The 18,959-nt window shown below is 34.7% G+C and overlaps 2 protein-coding genes across 2 annotated transcripts; both read right to left on the bottom strand.

Annotated features, from left to right (window-relative positions):
* Positions 1 to 7,463: 7,463 nt before the first annotated feature.
* On the bottom strand, positions 7,464 to 8,015 carry LOC126704898 (uncharacterized). The gene has a single exon (XM_050403886.1). The coding sequence runs from the start codon at positions 8,013 to 8,015 to the stop codon at positions 7,464 to 7,466; it is 552 nt and encodes a 183-aa protein (XP_050259843.1).
* Positions 8,016 to 11,489: 3,474 nt separating this feature from the next.
* On the bottom strand, positions 11,490 to 15,038 carry LOC126706125 (alcohol dehydrogenase 1-like). The gene is made up of 10 exons (XM_050405427.1): positions 14,768 to 15,038; positions 13,837 to 13,973; positions 13,662 to 13,708; positions 13,227 to 13,552; positions 13,061 to 13,143; positions 12,859 to 12,934; positions 12,697 to 12,758; positions 12,508 to 12,603; positions 12,242 to 12,403; positions 11,490 to 11,800 (listed from the first exon to the last, which is right to left on the bottom strand). The coding sequence occupies exons 1-10, from the start codon at positions 14,808 to 14,810 to the stop codon at positions 11,684 to 11,686; spliced, it is 1,149 nt and encodes a 382-aa protein (XP_050261384.1). The 5' UTR covers positions 14,811 to 15,038; the 3' UTR covers positions 11,490 to 11,683.
* Positions 15,039 to 18,959: the final 3,921 nt, after the last annotated feature.

Genomic DNA, 18,959 nt, shown 5'->3' with positions numbered 1-18,959 from the left:
GGACAAAATTTAGCTACAAAACCAGTTGTAGCTTAAGGTTACAAACTATTCTAATAAAGTGAAATGTGTAAAAAATAACATGTGCACTGCACATGATTAATTAACTAAACTTAACCCAATAAACCCTAGTTAACCACACCACCTATTAAAAAAAAAAAAAAAACCTATAGCGTATATCTCTCTCTCATTGAGATCTCAGTAACCCAACCCCACCAATCACCCAAGCTCTCTTCTCCCTCCACCGGTCACCCCAAAACTCCCCTCTGTCTCCACCACCACCACCAACAGTTGTAGCTTAAGGCTACAAACTATTCTAATAAAGTGACACGTGTAAAAAATAGCATGTGCACTACACAAGATTAATTAACTAAACTTAACCCAATAAACCCTAGTTAACCACACCACCTATTAAAAAAATTAAAATTAAAAATAAACCTATAGCGTATATCTCTCTCTCATTGAGATCTCAATAACCTAACCTTACCAATGACCGAAGCTTTCTTCTCCCTCCATCGATCACCCCAAAACTCTCTTCTGTCTCCACCACCAGTCACCCTCAAAGGCTTAAACCCTCCTCTATCTCCATCGCCTGCACCCTCAAACCCTCCTCTGTCTACACTTTAGGTTGAATTTATTTGAGCTATTGTGAGTGATAAAGTTTGTGGTTCAAAATGCTACCACTTGTTCTGCAGTTGTTGTGTACCATATCACTAAAATTTGTTTAGCAAGCTTTGGGCCTAACGATGTCAAACTAGCTAGTTTACATTTGACGAAGATAGAAATTTATTTTACGAAAACCAAACCAATGGTACAAGAAAAAACACTAAGACCTGGGTAAAACATCCAGGTAATTAAGACCTCAAAGGCTAGAGCCACCCATGAAGCTCAAGCTAGTACATGACAAAACAAACTAGAAGGAACAAAAGGACAAAACCAAAGTCTAATCAAGAGTTTCTTTGAGATAGAGGAGGGTTTGAGGGTGGGCTAGCGGTGCAGATAGATGAGGGTTTGAGGGTGACTGATGGTGGAGACAAAGGAGAGTTTGAGGGTGACCGGTGGAGCTGAATTACAAACTTGCAATCTTACAGAGATGTCGATGAGAGAAAGAGAGAGAGAGAGAGAGAGAATATGTATTCGTATAGGTTTTATTTATTTATTTATTTATTTATTATTATTATTATTTTTTAATAGGTGGTGTGGTTAACTAGGGTTTGTTGGGTTAAATTTAGTTAAGTAATCATGTGCAGCGCACATACTATTTTTTACACCTATCAGTTTATTAGAGTAGTTTGTAACCTTAGGCTATAACCAATTTTGTAGCTAAACTTTGTTCATTGCGTTACTGATTATTTTATACTTTGGGATGAACAAAGTTTAGTTACAAAATTGATTGTAATTTAAGACTACAACCTTACTCAATATTTTTTTTTTTATTAGAGGTGAATTTTGAAAAACCCACCATTAGATTACATCTTCTTATATTCTCCATACTTGCAAAATTTTTAGAAAATTAGAGATTAATAGATATGTCATCACTCATCAGTGAATTGTTTAAATTGTAACTTTTTGTAGTTTAAAATTATGCATAAAATATAAACTTATAGATCATATAGTAAATAATATTTGATTGGCACAAAATTTGATGTATATTAAGAGAGTAAAAAATATTCAATTCAACGATTAGATTCTCAAAATAAGTAGTAATATTTATTTTATTGAGTAAGGTTGTAGCCTTAGGCTACAACCAATTTTATAGTTAAACTTTGTCCTAACTTAGGAGAGCATACATTCATTGGTTGTGTAAAAGACATAAGCTGAAAATTAGTTCTCCCAAAAATCAATATTATATATATATATATATATATATATATATATATATATATATAAATATAACCAAAGACCTGGAAAAGCAAGAAGTTTTGCCAAGTAGCATGTTCTATGTGAAGAGAATTGAAATATTCTCAAGTGCCACATCAGAGTTAAGAACAAATTAAATATTGACTTTTTGTTTCATTTGATTCAATATTTCAAGACTTTTCTAATTTAAAAATAAATATTTTTTGTATTCTTTGGTTCAATGTTTCAAGACTTTTCATCCCTCATATATACACACAAAACTCTTTGCTTTTTTATTCACCATTTTCACATCTTGCACTTTTACCCCTTTATATGTACCTACCCATAGCTCTTCATGTCATTCCATGTCAAATACACAGACAAAAAATGATGTTATTTACGTTCAATTTTTTGACGACACCTATTTAGCTCTAACATTATTGTTTCATCTAATTCTAACCCGTATGAGTTTGGCTACAACCAAGAAAGAGGGACTTGCATTTTATATTGAGTGACAATGGCAATTACGATTTTGATATTAAGGTTGGACATTGTGGATTTGTGGGTTTTATAAATAATGTAATTGATTGTGGGTGTTTGGGATATGTATTTTGTTTTAGAATTAAGGAGAAAGAGAAAGCCACATTCAATATCAACTTTTATTCTATAATATTCCGCCAAAGTTTTTTTTTTTTCTTCACATTACTTCAATTCAATAATTATATTGGATATGTATGTGTAATTTATAATTGTTGTTTTTACGATGAACTCATTACTAATAAAATTCTATACCAATTATGCTATAATACATATACAATATTCTCTCAAACCATCTTACATAAAATATTACAACATTATCCATGTATCGCACAAGTAACTTACTAGTTTATGGTAAAAAGAGTAGAAAAAAAACCACGGCATGGCCAATTTGGCTTCAGGCTTTTAGAAGATTTATTTTGGAAATAGTTTGTGACCTGTCAGTATGATTGGCCCTTTTTTGGCCTTGGCAAAGCCACCCTCATCCAGTTTCCATCCATTATATATGGAATGCATGTTTTATACAGCCTAAGTTCAAGACCACCTCAACAAGCCATTTCTTTGGGCTCAACTCCAAATAAAAATAAAAAGAGAAAAATCTATTGCACACATTGCCCAAAACATTGGTCTCGTGTATTTACACACAATGTATGAAATAAACACGCCCAAAGTAAAATTCACATAAAGTCACCAACCCAAATAATGATGTTGCTTAGGCCTTTTGGGAGATAGGTCTTGAAAACTCTCCCCTCTTATCTATTCAATAATTATATTGGCCCACATCGTGATTCCCTATTAAAGGCTCATCACAGCTCTGACTCCACTGTTTTGTAGGCCAGGTCTTTAATCTCTTAATAAAAAATGGCATTACTCACGGATTGTGCATTAAACTCACCAACCCAATAAACCCAACTCTCCTAACACTTAGGAGTGGTTTTTGTGGGTTGATGTAACTGGGTTGGGTTCTAAAATTCTTTTAGAACTTGGGTATACCATTAGGATAGCAGTTGGGCACGAACCTTCATGATAGGCTCTAAATGGTTGCCTACCTTAGAATTAACAATTTAATCGTTTAACTTAATCCTTGATGTGCAACAAGTACCCTTTGACATTAAGACTTTGCTTGGGAGGAGAGAATGGAATGAAATGGAAAGGAATGAAAAGAATCATTTTAGAATATTCTTCCATTCCCTTATTTGGGAGTTTTAATGGAGGGAATGGAAAGTCCATTCTCTTGTTTGGGAGTTTAAGTAGGAGGGAATGGAATGGATAGGAGAGAACACTCATTCCTCTCTATTCCCTTAAAATCTCAAATTTTCATTCCCCCCGAAATTGGGAGGAACTGGAGGGAATGGAATTAGATTTAATGATTTTTTTACTAAAACTCCCAAAATACCCCTGTATATTTAACTCTTTATTTTAAAATAGGGGTCTAATAGTAATATTGTCATAAAATGATTCTGCTCCATTCCCTCCATGTTGTTCTTAAACAAGATTACTTACTTTTTTTCTTTTTCTTTTTTGGTAAATGGGATTAAAAACAAAGAAACTACAAAAGCAACAGATCAGTAGGACAACGCCTACTTACATACAACCCAGACTGGTCATGGTTAAAAGCAGGGAGTAACTCCATTGGAGGAACATCAAAAGTGCAGAAATCTTCATTTTGTTTCACACCTTTTCTGGCAAGGTAGTCAGCGCATCTATTAGTTTCACGATAGCAGTGGCTGAAACGAATGCGAGGAATCTGAGCTGCTAACTGCTTGCAGTCATCCAGAAAGGGAGAAAAGATGGGATTTGTCCAATTGGGATTACATCTATTATAGCTTTTGCATCCAACTCTCCTTCAACAGATTGGAAGTTCTTGTTCACACAGATGGTTAGGCCATCCCTTAACGCCCATAACTCCGCATCAAAACTCGAAGTAACACCAATCTTTCTTGAAAAGCCTACCACCCAATTACCAGCCTCTTCTATAATCACACCTCCTCCAACAACTAATCCCGGGTTGCCCAAAGAGAAGCCATCCATGTTTAGCTTCCTCCAACCACTACTTGGCCTCTCCCAACTAATATTCTTCATAGTGAAAATGTTGGCTTTCTTCCACTCTGTAGCACACCAGTAAAAATCACTTGACTGATAATATGAGCAGCCAAATTTGGGTTGGGATCTCTATTCTGAAAAATTACACTATTCCTTTGCTTCCGTAGCATCCAAATGGCAAAAAGGAACACAATATGCCAGGGGGGTTTGTTGTGACAATTAAGTTGCTCTTTCCTAGCATTCACGGTCAGCCATGTATGAAGATCACATGTAAAAAAGTTCCTGTCCATCTCAAAGATGCCTAATTGCTTCCAAAGATCTTTGCCATCCCCACAATCCCGCAACAAGTGGATAATAGTTTCCAGTTCGTCTCTGCACCGAGGGCAAAAAGGGTCAGAATTGATTCCTCTTGAAGCTAGGCAACCTTTTACACCAATACTATTGTGAAAACATTTCCAAACAAAGAATTGGATTCTTGGAAGGATTTTAATTTTCCAAATCCAATACCCCTCAAACTCAAGGTTGTCACTTCTTGAAGTTGCCAATTTATACACACTATTTAGATCAAAATTCCCATGGGAGTTGGCTGCCCACGACAACCTATCCTCACTTCTAGCTGCTATAGCGTAGGGAGTAGCCTGAATTTCCAGCTTTATATTCAAGGGAAGCTCAAACGAAATTGTTGACCAATTCCACCCATTTGCTGATACCACTTCCCTGACTTCCATATTACTTTCGCGCCTAATAGGACCTTGAGAAGACCAATTATCCACCCAAAACCGAAGATTGCTGTCTCTCCCAATGACCCATTTTGTGCCAGCAACAAAAACATCCTGACCTTTTTTCATACCTTTCCATACTCTGGAACAAGGAAGTTTGTCGCTGTTGGCCAAGCTTGTTCTCCGACGAGTGCAGTATTTGTTCCTAAGAACTCTGGCCCATAAAGAATCTTTTTCTGAATGAAACCTCCAATTAAGCTTTGCCAACAAGGAAGTATTCCTTCCTTTTGCAGATTGTAATCCCAGGCCACCCTCCTTCCTAGGCCTTGTCACCTTATGCCAACCCACCCAATGCATCTTTTTTGAGGTATACGTAGAGCCCCACAAAAAATTCTTACTGATCCTATCTATACCATCTAGTACTTTGCTCGGGAGGTAAGCACACTGCATGTTGTAATTAGGAGTAGTAGACAAGGAAGATTGGATAAGCACTATTCTGCCCGCCATAGACAAGAGGTTTACCTTCCACCCTGAGAGTTTTTGCTTTATTCTATCCAAAATAAAATCAAAATCATGATTCGATTACCCTCGATGCTTAATAGGGATTCCCAAATATTTCCCAATAGAGGAAGTAGATTTGAACTCGAGCAGACTACACATTTCCTCCCTACTCTCAATATCAACATTAGGCGAAAAAAACACCCTTGACTTGGACTGACTAACACTTTGGCCAGATTTTTCACAGAAGATATCAATCACCTCTTTGATGGCAATGCATTTTGCTTGATTAGCTTTAGCAAAAAGCACCAGGTCATCTGCAAAGAAAAGATAAGTGAAGCTCGGACCACTTTTGGAAGCTCTAACTAGATTCCATAATTTTTCACTGCACTTCTTATCAATAAGCTGACCTAGGAACTCCATACACAAAATGAAAATGTAAGGGGACAGTGGATCTCCTTGTTTGATACCTCTAGAGGGTTTAATAGGCTCCAACATACCACCGTTGAACAAAATAGAGGTTGAGACTATGGAAATACAGCTCATGATGATCTCCACCATATCCATAGGGAAGTTGAAGCTAAGAAGCCTTTCCCTAATGAAGTCCCACTCTAACTTATCATAAGCTTTTTCGAGATCGATCTTTATAGCCATGAATCCCTCATTGCCTTTGGCTTTACTAATGGAGTGAATAAGTTCTTGGATGACAATTGCATTATCAATACCCTTTCTTCTTGGCACAAAAGCGGTTTGAAGAAGGGAAACGAGCTTTTCCAAAAATGGTCTAATCCGAGCCACTATAATCTTCGTGATGACTTTATAGACAATATTACATAAGCTGATAGGGCGGTAGTTGCCTAAAGTTTCAGGACCTTGAATCTTAGGAATAAGAGCAATGAGGGTTCTGTTGAGATAATCTGGAATTTTCTTCCTTGTAAAAATTTCCTTGATTTCATTAACCATGGATTTCCCAACCACAGCCCAGAAGCGCTGATAAAACCCTGCATGAAGCCCATCAGGACTAGGCGCTTTAAAAGGCTTCATCGACCAAAGAGCAGCTTTTATTTCCTCTTCCGTGACTTCAATACTAAGGGATTCACCTTCTTCCTCTGAGAGATAGGCTTGCCCCTGAGACAAAAGCAGGGGATTTCTCTCTGATAAGATTAGGGAAGAGCAGAAAAGACCCTCAAAACCCCTTCTAATATGCTCCATAATATCTCTCTCCACAAAGAGCCACTCCCCAACACTGTTCTTAATAGCTGAAATCCGATTCCTACTTCTTCTAACTAGAGTGGACATGTGATAGAAAGCAGTGTTCCTATCTCCTAGAATCATCCAGTTCACTCTTGATTTAATAGCCCAAATGTCTCTTTCCTGATCTAAAATAGTTTCTAGCTTTCTTTGAAGGTGCTTCTCTAACTCCAAGAGATTAGATGAAGGTCTTGAAGAAATAGCCTTCTGAATACCACTGAGATGGGCCATAATCCTTTTTTTCTTACTGAAAATATTCATAAAATGATCCTTATTCCAACGCTTCACTTCAATTACAAAGTTATTTGTGGCTCCTTGAAAAGAGCGGGCCTGGTTCAAGGTAGTCGAGACCACTGAGGGAAAAGACGGGTCAGACCACCAGCAACTTTGGAACCTAAAAGGTCTAGGAAGTTGAAGCTGGTTGTGAGGAGTGGATTCTAGAAGTACAGGGCAGTGATCAGAGTGACAGCGTGTGAGATGGGTGACTCTTGCCTTTGAAAATTTCGAGTACCAACCAGGATTCTCGAAAAATCTATCGATTCTCTCTTGAATTAAAGCCGACAATTCTCTACCATTAGACTAGGTGAACCTCGGCCCCGAGAACCCCAAATCAACCATGTTGCATTTATCAAGAACTTCTTTGAATTGCAGTGATCTGTTCACACTAACAACTCTGCTACCAAATTTATCATTGTCCACCAAAGGTTCATTAAAATCCCCAGCAATAACCCAAGCCATACCATGAAGCTCAGCCAAAGCAGAGAGATTATTCCAAAGAATGGACCTTTCTTCAAACCTAGGACTAGCATACACAGCAAAAAATAACCAAGAGAGATCAGAGTTACATACCTTAACTGTGGCATGAATTTCCTGCTCAGTCTTCGAAATCAACGACACCTCCACCCTATCTGAATTCCAAAGCAACCACAAGCCCCTAGAATAGCCAATGGTCTCAGAATGAATCGCCCTATCAAATGGCAATCTATCAATAATCTCTTTTGCTCGATCACCACTTATTTTTGTTTCCATTACCACCAAAATCGCAGGATTGTGGTTGTGAGCAAGTTCACCAACATAACTTTGAAAATTGGGTTTCAGAGAACCCCTACTATTCCAAATAATGATATTCATAACTAACAAACTGAGTTGGGAAGAGTCACGAATCAAATCGCAGAGGCAGCTTCACCCCATCCATCAAAATCCATCCTATCTTCCTCCATCACTACCTTATTGTGTCCTTTCCTGGTAGTGTGGTCCCCAACTTGGACTGAAGCACCCACAAAATCTTGTGCTGAGCCCCCATCACCCTTCTCACTCACTATATCTTCCATGGGTTCTGGGCTAACGGAATTTCGGACAGTGACTCCCAATTTCTTGATTACTCCTTTACCAACCTCAGAAGAGAGATTTGAGCTAACCCCCATGGAATCGGACTCATCTGCCTTGTTGGAGCTACCCAAGCTCGATGGCCCAATCTTGCACACATTTCTGTCCATTGAAGGTTGGTGCTCCAAAATTATTTTAGGCCCATATTAAAAGGGCTCGCTTCTTGTTGATTCAAACTTAGAGAGTTAATATTCCTCTTCCCGTCGACCTTATCCCACTGAGGCCCAATGCTTGTTTGAGACATTAAGCTCTTCCTTTTAATTTACTTTCATGCATGTGCTCCTTGTTGTCATTCCTATTAAAGGTGGCACCAGGAGGTCCTTGTCCTTCCTCAAGGTAACGGCTTGTACGTGGAATGTTGCTATTTCTGCTAGATTTGTACCCACTTTTTCTATGTGTCACAACCATCCAAGGACCGTAGAGATTGTCCTCATTCGTACTAGCGCCTAATTGGTGGTCCTCAGCTAACTCAGCAGCATGCCTTTCGCATGGACTCCCCTTAGCCTTATCCACTTCCTCTGCTTCCTCCCTAGACGGCAGATGAACTGGTCAGATAGTATGAGGACAAACTTCCCTTCGGTGTCCAATCTGACCACATGAAAAACACATTTTCTGAATTCCTTCATAGATAACAGGCTGTTCAAAATTCCCAATAAGAAGCGTAGTGATCAGAGGCTTCTCCACATCAATTTGCACACATATTCGGGCATACCGACCCCTAGCTTCCAATGCAGTATAAGTGTCAATCCTCAGGACCTTATCAATGGTGCTGCCAATCTCCTTTAAGGCTTCCACATGGTAATACTCAATGAGAAGTTCATTGAGCCTTACCCAAACTACTATGGACAAAACATCAGCAAATTTTGGTCTAAAATTAGGAACCCAAGGTCTTATAGAGAGGAAATGCTCTCCGATGAACTAGGGGCCTTTATCTAGAACTAAATCAAAATCCGCCAAAAATCTGACTAAGGAAAAGTCTCTACTTAGGTCCACACAATCAAGTCTTCCCTTTGGTTTCCAAAGCACAGCAATTTTTTGTTGTAGAAAGTTTAATCCCACTGTTCTCCCATAAACCTTCACAATCAGTGCTCTTGACCATAGGGCCCTTATTTTTTGCTTTAATTCATCGAATAATCTTACTGCAATGAGACCTTTTCCCAGGGAGGAGCTTTCCGGTTCAATCCTAGAGGATGTTTCCATTTGATCCAAAAGATCAAAAGCTTGTCGATATGCCCCTAGTATCTTACCAACGAGTTTATCCTTAAAGGATGTTTGATGACTACCATGGCCCTTCCTCCACAGATGCTCTTTCTCTACATTGACAGTGTCTTCCATAAAGTTTGCATGATTTATATCTTTAACTTTCTTGTTACTTCTGGTCAGTTCAGCTTCTTCCTCAGTGGAGAGGCCCCTAGATGTTCCCCTAGAGCTCATTCTACGCAAGTTGCTTATTCTTACTTACATTCCATTCATTTTCATTCCTTTCCATTCCTTTATTTTAAAACATCCAATCAAGGTTACTTAATTCCATTCCATTCCATTCTTTTCCATTCCTTTCCCCTACTTAAATACATTTCATTCCACTTCATTCCTTTCCATTCCCTTATTATTATTCCATTCCATTCCATTCTCTTCCCTTAAATTAGCAGGTCATTACTGCAGGGGTTTTAAAATCACATGTCAAGTATTGTTACAAAGAAGCTAATGGGTGTGCTATTAGCACACATGCAAAGAGACCAACCCCTACTCTCCCTCCCCCCCCCCCCCCCCTTTTTTTTTTTTCTTTTGACAGTAGATGAATGTGTTAGTTTACTTCATGCATACCTTTTATGAGTCATTATACTATAAAATTAGTGCAATTTAGTTATGTTTTATAATATTTTATGATACCCCCCACCCCAACAAAAAAAAAAAAAAAAAAAAAACATTAGTCAATCTCATTTATAAATTTAATCATATGAATAAAAAGACCATCTTGTTACATGTTGTGATTTTAAGCATTAATTAAATCTAGGGTCCTATCATGTCGTACATTATGTAACTATTTGTTAATTTCACATCATATTTTTTTAGCCAACATTTTTTTTTATTTGACCAGCTATGTTTAGTAAATAAGAGGACTATGGTGGGTTGATTGAACCAAACTTGTTTGCTGGAGAAGTGAAAAAAGTATACAATTGTGAGAACTGCAACAAAAACACATAAATTCAAAGGTTCAATTACATATGAAGAAGGTGGTAGACATCCCAGAACACTAATTTTCTTTTTCCCAATACCATTGGAGGAGGAAAACCAGGTGAGTATGGGAAAGTGAGCAATGGACTAGACATCTCTCATTTTGAATAGAATTGCTGAATATGTACTTTTGCGGCATCTTTTTTTATTATCAAAGGAGAATATTGTGCATATTGGAGATCAACTTGATTTCTCTCTACTTATGGTTTTCGTGCTTGCTTGAGGCACTTGAAGTTTTTATCAAAGCACCTGCATCTTTTCCAAGACATCCCAATGAGGGTATCTAGTGTGCAGCCCTTAGATCCACCTACCTTTTCATTGCTGGAAATCCTTGTTCATGCTTTATTATCTTTGTTTAAAAGATTTGTTTTTTGTTTTGTTTTGTTTTTTTTTTTTTTGAGGAAAAAGAGATTTGTTATTTGATTAAAGAAGTTATAATTTTCGCTTGGCTCATAAAATTCTATCAAGCTTTATGAACACTTACCCCATGATATCGTGCATGCATTAAGTGAGATGCTATTAGTGGTTTTAATTTTTTAGGATTAAGGGAAAACAAAATGTGATCCGTATTTAAAAAACGGAGAGTTTGACAGTAATTACCCTTTTATTTTATTAACTATCATTAGATCACATTGCCTAGTTTTTTTTTTTTTTGGCTGAGTAGATCACATTGCCCAGTTCTTTTTTTTTTTAGAAATAATTACAACATGTTGCTGACCTAGCAGCTCGAACCCTTACCCCCTTAAACCCCAAAGCACTATGTGCATGGGGAGGTGTCAATTCAGCTACAAGGTTTTTGGCACATTGCCTAGTTCAGAGCAATGTAGTTTGTCCTCTAATGATGGCCGGGTCCATTTGAAACAAGTGTACATGGTTATGTAATCTTCATCTATCCAGACCAGAGGTACATAAACCAAACAAATTCATATTCACAAAATTAAGTCATCTTGCATTTTAATGAAAACATGAATGAAGTCATGAAGAGACAACAACAGAAAATTTGCTGAAATTCATTACAGAATTGTGAAATTACATTATTATACAAGTTAATGGGGATTTTGATTCTTTTAAACAAAAAGCAAATGAGAGGACATAAGAATTAACCAATTTTCCTACAAGAAGCACTAAGGTTATTTTTTTTAGATACACTCAAAAGTGCTTATCATCTCAATTATTTTCTATGCATCCATGCGGATGATACATCGGAGACCATCACCTTTTAGCATGAACTCAAAGGCCTTGTTGATCTCTGAGAAAGGGACTTCATGCGTAATGAACTTCTCCAGCTCAAGCTCCTGTTTAAATTAGAAATTGTAAGAGTTACAGCGTCGACAAAATACTGGGTCCTTTTGAGCAGAACCCAAAAAAAGGATTTTTTGAATTTGACTTTACATACTGACTTCAAAAATCAAGTCATGTAGTCTGCATGTGACTCTTAGATGAATTGAGTAAATAAAAAAATCTAAAGACTAGAACAAAAATAAATATGCTGGTGTTTTTTAAGAGTGTAAACAGATCCACTTCAAAGCACAGATAGATTGGAATAAACAAAGCATAGTTGAAAGTTACATATCATTCTACTGGTCATTATAATGTCCTTTTCCAATTTAATATTGTGCGCAGTGATGCTTATTGGAATCATACTTATCACTCCAAAATGAATTTCTACATGTATTAATTAGTATGAAGAATGATCCAATAAATCACTCAATCCTTTAATAGGAAGATCAGCTTACCTTGTTCATGTACCTTTCAACCACAGAAGGTAGGTCAGATCTTGGTTTGTAATTGCCAAAAAAGGCACCCTTCAGAGTCCTCTCATTTAAGATATTCATTGGATGCGTTTTGAATGCATCATCTTTGTTTGGGACGCCAACAAGTACAGCAATACCCCATCCCTGCAAAGAAACAAGAATTATGTCATAACTTAGAAGCATTAAATTATACCATAATTACCATAAATTTCATCAAATAACTAGAAAAAAAGTTCATAGGGAATTACATCATGAACACATTCGAATGCAGATATCATAGCATTGATACTACCAGTACACTCAACACTTCGGTCAACTCCCCCACCAGTCATTTCAGCAATCACCTAAAGACAAGAAGAAATGTTATCAAAATAGTGAAATTTATATTTGTTTACTCATTACAGAACCAACTTTGAAAATATATAAGGAAAACAAACCTCTTGAACAGGCTTGTCATGGTCTTTTGGGTTCACAAACTCAGTGACACCGAATTTCTTGGCTGTAGTGTTGACAAGAACAAGTAAAATGAGCATATAACAAGAAACAGCAAACAACATTCCATACTAACACATTGCATGTTAATCTTGGGTCTCACTAACCTTCATCAAAACGCTTAGCATTCAGATCAACCCCAATAATCCTTGAAGCACCAGCGATTCTAGCCCCTTCAGCAGCCTAATCATGTAAAACAACAAAAGCAGCCTCCTCATTAGCACAAGCAAAAGAGAATTCCAAAAAAGGTACACCAAAAGAGCTTTAATCCAAAAATTGATAACGTTGTACAAGAGAGGAGAGACTCACAGCTAGACCAACAGCCCCCAATCCAAAAATTGCTACTGTTGACCCTTTTTTTGGTTTTGCAACATTCAAGGTAGCTCCAAGACCTACAGAACTCAATTTGATCTAATAAGAAAATGAAATGCATAAAAATGTTACATAAAGTAGTTGCAATGCTTCTTTTGCTGACCTGTTGAGATTCCACAGCTGAGAACACAAACTTTATCCAGAGGAGCAGCTGGATTAATTTTGGCAACACAACCAACATGTAGCACAGTGTATTCACTAAAGGTAGAAGTCCCAACAAAATGGTAAATGGGTTGTCCATTAATAGAAAATCTCGACTTGCCATCATTGAGCATTACGCCTCGGTCAGTATTTATCCTCAGGAGGTCACACATGTTGCTCTCCTCTGACTTGCAATGCCGACACTCCTTGCATTCCCCAGTGAAGACAGGAAGCACATGGTCACCAGGTTTGAGGTCTGTCACACCCTCACCGACGCTCTCAACAATCCTAAAATACCAAAATGACCAGAAAGACGACTACATAGTAAGATAAATGTACCCAATTGTACATGAAAGGAACTAAAACACAATTAAAACTAATGGCTATTTGTCCATACCCGCCAGCTTCATGACCAAATATGCGAGGAAACAATGGGGTCTGTCCCTGCATATTCAAAAACCAACTGGTTTAGTTTCTCAAAAAAGAAAAAGCACATAAAATAAGTCTTCACAAGAATAATGCATTTCTATACACACATGCTTAAGTTATAGATATGATTGAAATGTGGTTACCTTGGCTTCCCAAAAGTAAACATCTGTGTGGCAGAGGGAGGTGAAGAGGATCTTGAGACGAACCTCCATCGTCTTTGGTGGTGCCACTTCCACTTCTTCTATCACCAGTGGCTTTCCGGCTTCCCATGCCACCGCAGCTGCAATGCATTTCCATCCATCAATTAATTGACCCCCGAAAAAAAAAACCATAAACATAAATACGACATAGCTCTAAAGCAGCTAAAAACATAATACTGTTTGCTTAGGGAATGCTTAAAGGTATGAATACTCTTTATACAATGAGACAAGGGAGATTTGAATCATGGCTCTCCTCTTATAGGAGAGTAGACAATACTCTTCTAAGAACAAAGAAATAATACCCTCAAATTTCCTACTAAAGATTCGACAAAGTAGGCTTGTTTAAATTTCATACAGAAATTGCAATGTAAAGCCTAAATCTAAGGAAACACTATTCACAAACTCTAAATGTATCATCCTAAACAAGTAAGAAAAAAAATTAGAAAAACGGTCAGATTCAGTCAACTCTGGTTACTACTTCAAACTTCTTAACTAGCCCTGTTCCTATGGCAAGTGTATTTCCTCATTACAATGTGTAAAACACACAAGTCACAAAAGTTCAATTTGTATGAGACAGTCAAAAGAAAATCATCTCTTTGCATTGATTAACACTTTTGGTGCACAAATAGTTCATCCCCGTCCAAAATTTTATATATATATATATATATATATATTTTTTTTTTTTAAGTGACAACAAAACAAGGGAACGCGTTGAGAATTGAAATCATCAAAACAAATATAGTATTAAACAATGACACAAAAAAAATGGAAAGAAACCCATCAAACAATCATCTGACTAAAACCCAGAAGCCATAACAAAGAATGTAAGAAGAAAAATCAAAAGAGTGGAGTGGTATTGTATTGTGTTGTGTACCTTTGCAACGTATGACTTGACCAGCAGTGTTTGAAGAAGACATCTTTTTGGCTTTTTGTCTACTGTTACTTGACTTTGACGTTTGAAGAACACAGATTGCTTGAAATCGTTGTGGAGAGATGGGTATGCTCTGAGAGGGTATTTATGGCGTTTGGAACACGGGGCTCTCATATTTGCCATCATCAGTAAGGTTGTACCTACGGGAGGCAAAACCATTTGGTACCGCTGGTTTTCAAGAGGCTGCAACCAACCAACAGCGCATTTGTTTGTTTTCCTAATTCCCAGCATCTGGTTTTCTTAGCAACTTGTATGTTTTTTTAATTCCCACCATTTTGTTTCCTATAAACTTTAGTTTTGGTTTTGACTTCCTGCACATTGGGACTCGTGAGAAAAACTAACTGAATGAAAATGACCTCTCAAATATTACCTCACTTCCAAGAAGAAATCATTATTATTTTTAAAAAAATCCTATATCCCCTATTCAAGTGTTACAATTTTTTTTTTTCAATTTTAAGAAATTCAATGATGTTAAAAAAATGACAAAGTTTCTCTCCAAACTAGTTTAGAAAGAAACTATTTAAACTTCTCATATATTTCTTTTTTGGATAAGAATTTTGAAAATCTAACCGTTAAATTTCATGTTCTTTATGTTCTTAAAATGCATATCAAATTTCGTTCAAATGGGATATTATTTACTATTTGACCAATTAACTTATTTTTTATATAAAAACTTTAGATACAATAACTTGAAATTATAATATTTATTTGATGACATAGCAATTGATCTTTAATTTTCTTGAAATTTTGTAAGCATTAAGAATATAATAAGAATATGCAATCTAATGGTTATATTTTCAAAATTCACACTCAAATATAAATATATATGATAAGTTTGTAGGATTTCTCTTCAAACTAGTTTGGAGAGAAACTTTGTTCTTAAAAAAATTAGTGTAAATCACATACATGCTTGGAGGTATTTTTCTCAAACTTATTATGTGTTGATTAAATAGGCCATTGATGTAAGACTGGATTTTTTTTGGATAGAGTGAGTGTCTAACACCATCTCACTATGTAACTTAGTACTCTAATCTAGAATTTTTGTTCAAAGATCATTGTTTTATCTTTTTTTATTATTATTTAATTTTGGTAGAATGTATTTAGGACCAAAACTTTATATTTTCATTAGAATGTATTTAGGACCAAAGCAATATAAATCTTTTATCAATTATAAAAATTTTTATGCAATATAAAATATTCAATGAATTCCAAAATAACCCACATTAGAAAAATAGTGTGAGTTAAAGAGGTTTAAAGTCTGTGTTGTGTATCAAAGAGTTAGGCCCTTTTGGATATACACTACTGTAAGTTTCTTTAAAAAATCTTCTCCCCTCTCCCCGTGTGTGTGTTAAAAATACTTAGTATTCTAAAAAAAAAAAAGAATTTCAAAATAACCCACAAAATAAAATTTTAATTTAATTTTTCTTAATTTTTTGAAATTAAAAAAATAAGTGACTACTCCACAAAATAACCTAACCCAAAGAGATTCCACGAATCCTCTTTTGATAGTAATTCCGGTTCCAATCTCTCACAAGTAATTCACATTTATATAGTTGGAGTATGTCCCAACTCCACTATATTCTAAGTCCTCAAATGACAAACAAACAAAGTCTACGTAAAACATTTACTTCAATTTCACTACTCTCGAAGAATGGTCAAATATCATTTCTATACAATAAGCAGCGTACAATATTTTTTTATACCTTTGAGTTCTAAAAAAAAAATCTAAAAATTTATAGTTTGATTATCACTAAATGAATGTTAAAAGAATGAAGTGAATTAATTGTTACAAAAATATCTTCCAAAAAATACATTGATACTTTTACATTCCAAACACTTTATTTTTTCTTGGGCATGAGAATCACATATCAAGTGACTTGGAGACACATTGCATGGAAAAATTCCAAAATGAATTATTTCAATCCAAGTAACCCATAATTCCAATCTCATTCCATAAAATAATTCCAAACCTTTAATTTCCCTATGAATGAAATGTGATCAAAATGAAAAGAATCCATTAACATAAAGAGACCAAACAATCAAAATAGCAATCTGGATACTTTTGATTTGGTAATCTATATCTATATCTATATATGATATCTAAAAGTTTAAACGTAATATTTATTGTTGCTACACTCCAGTTGAACTACATCAGTATCCATACTATTATCTTTTTCTTTCCAATTTTCTTATAATTATTTTTAACATTTACTCTTTTTATTATTATTTAATATTTACACTTTCTCCCTCCTTTACATTTTCATCTCCCCACTACTCTCTACATTAATAGCATTCTTTCTCTTTCCCTTCATCTTTCTTTATTTTGTCTCTTCTTATTCATAATCTCTTACTATAAATTTGTCACTATCTTTTCCATTATATGCGCGCATAGTTTTCCCTCACAAAAAAAATGTTATTTCTCTCTCTCTCTCTCTCTCTCTCTCTCAATTTTTTGGTGGATTTTTTTTTCTTGCATTTTTACTTTAGGTTGACAAATTTTTGTGTTTTTTAGAACTCTACTTTGGATTAATGCAATTAATTTTTGTGTTTTGAGTTGTTGTTGTTGTTTTTTTTATTTATTTATTTAATTTTGTGTTCTTTTTTATTGTTAAATGTTATTCTATTACGTTATAAAAATATAATATTATTCTATTACATAATATGATTTAGAGAATTTGGTATTTATTGTTATATCTTTTATTTTTACTTTTTTTTTTCCTTCTCATTTTATGTTGTTCAACATTGAAATTTTAGTTACATTTTTCATATCATTAAATTACTTATATTTTCTCTTCTTTAAAAAAAAAAAAAAACATAGAATATTTTATTTAAAGTAAATTAAAATGTCTTAAAAAAATAGTACTCATTTTTTTACATTTACAATTTGTCCAACCTTTCTCATTCTCTTTATCTTTTCATCTCCCCACTACCCTCTACCTTAATATCACCCTTTCTTTTTCCCTTTATCTTCCTTTATTTTGTTTCTTTTTAATCTTGTCATCTTAATATAAATTTGTCATTCTCTATTCCATTCTATATATAATTTTATCTCACAAAAAAAAGTTATTTCTCTCTCAATTTTTTGGTGGATTTTTTTTTCTTGCATCTTTGCTTTAGGGTGATAAATTTGTGTGTTCTTTAGAACTCTATTTTGGGTTGATGCTATTTAGTTTTGTGTTTTTAATTTTTTTTCTTTGATTGTTAAATGTTATCCTATTGTATTATAAAGAATTAAAGATATTATATAATAATATAATAATATTCTATTACATAGCATGATATGGATAAATTTGTGTTTATTGTTATATCTTCTATTTTCACCTTTTCTTCTTCTCATCTTCTTTTATTCAACATTTAAATTCAGCCACATCTTTCATATCATTAAACTATTTATATTTTTCTCTACTTTTTATTTTAAAAAAAAATTAAATTTTAATATTTTACTTAAATTCAATAAATATAATTGTCCTCATAAAGTGGAGTAATGCTAGAGACACATTCATTCTCAAAACCAATACATCGAAGGAAAAATGTAATACAAAACAAATGTCAATTGAGAAACACTAAATTAAAAATAATAATAATAATATTGAGGATATCAACATTGAAATATAACATAAAGAAACTAATAGTTCTGAATATACTAACTTAAGGGTAGCAAAATTAAAGGAAAAAAAATTGCTACAATGCATATTTAATGCAATAAAATCATCATCAAATTTTGGAAAATAATAGGTTGCTAATGGAGAGGGGGGGAGGGGGAAGAAAGGGAAAAATAAAAATCACATCAAAGTCAAACTACTTCTTCCGAATATGTAAAACATTTTAAACGTGATGTGATTAAGCCAAATATCCAATGCATAATCAAATTCATAAATCTTAATAAGGTTTTGATGTGAAGCAATAGAAATATGTCACTATTCCCAAGAAAAAAAGTGTTGGTTATAACTTTATATATAATGATTGTAACCAAGAGTACAAAGGGGAGAATTTTAGAGAATTTTTTTTGAAAAAATAAGAAGTATTGTGTTAATACTATCATAATCTAATCTAACACATCTAATCCAACATATGGAAAATGAATAGAAAAATTAATAATTTAAACACAAAATTGAATTTGTTTTCTTAATAATAT

This window comes from Quercus robur, chromosome 11 (assembly GCF_932294415.1).
Source record: "Quercus robur chromosome 11, dhQueRobu3.1, whole genome shotgun sequence".
Classification (NCBI taxonomy): Eukaryota; Viridiplantae; Streptophyta; class Magnoliopsida; order Fagales; family Fagaceae; genus Quercus; species Quercus robur.
This window is presented reverse-complemented; position numbering and strand designations above follow the sequence as displayed.

Bases quoted from the DNA above. Each gene is read 5' to 3' on its own strand.
- LOC126704898 (XM_050403886.1), bottom strand. From the start codon at position 8,015: ATGAATATCATTATTTGGAATAGTAGGGGTTCTCTGAAACCCAATTTT.
- LOC126706125 (XM_050405427.1), bottom strand. From the start codon at position 14,810: ATGTCTTCTTCAAACACTGCTGGTCAAGTCATACGTTGCAAAG. The intron at 13,553-13,661 runs GTATGGACAAAT...TTGGTATTTTAG, and splicing joins TTTGGTCATGAAGCTGGCGG to GATTGTTGAGAGCGTCGGTG. The intron at 11,801-12,241 runs GTAAGCTGATCT...TAATTTAAACAG, and splicing joins TTGAAAGGTACATGAACAAG to GAGCTTGAGCTGGAGAAGTT.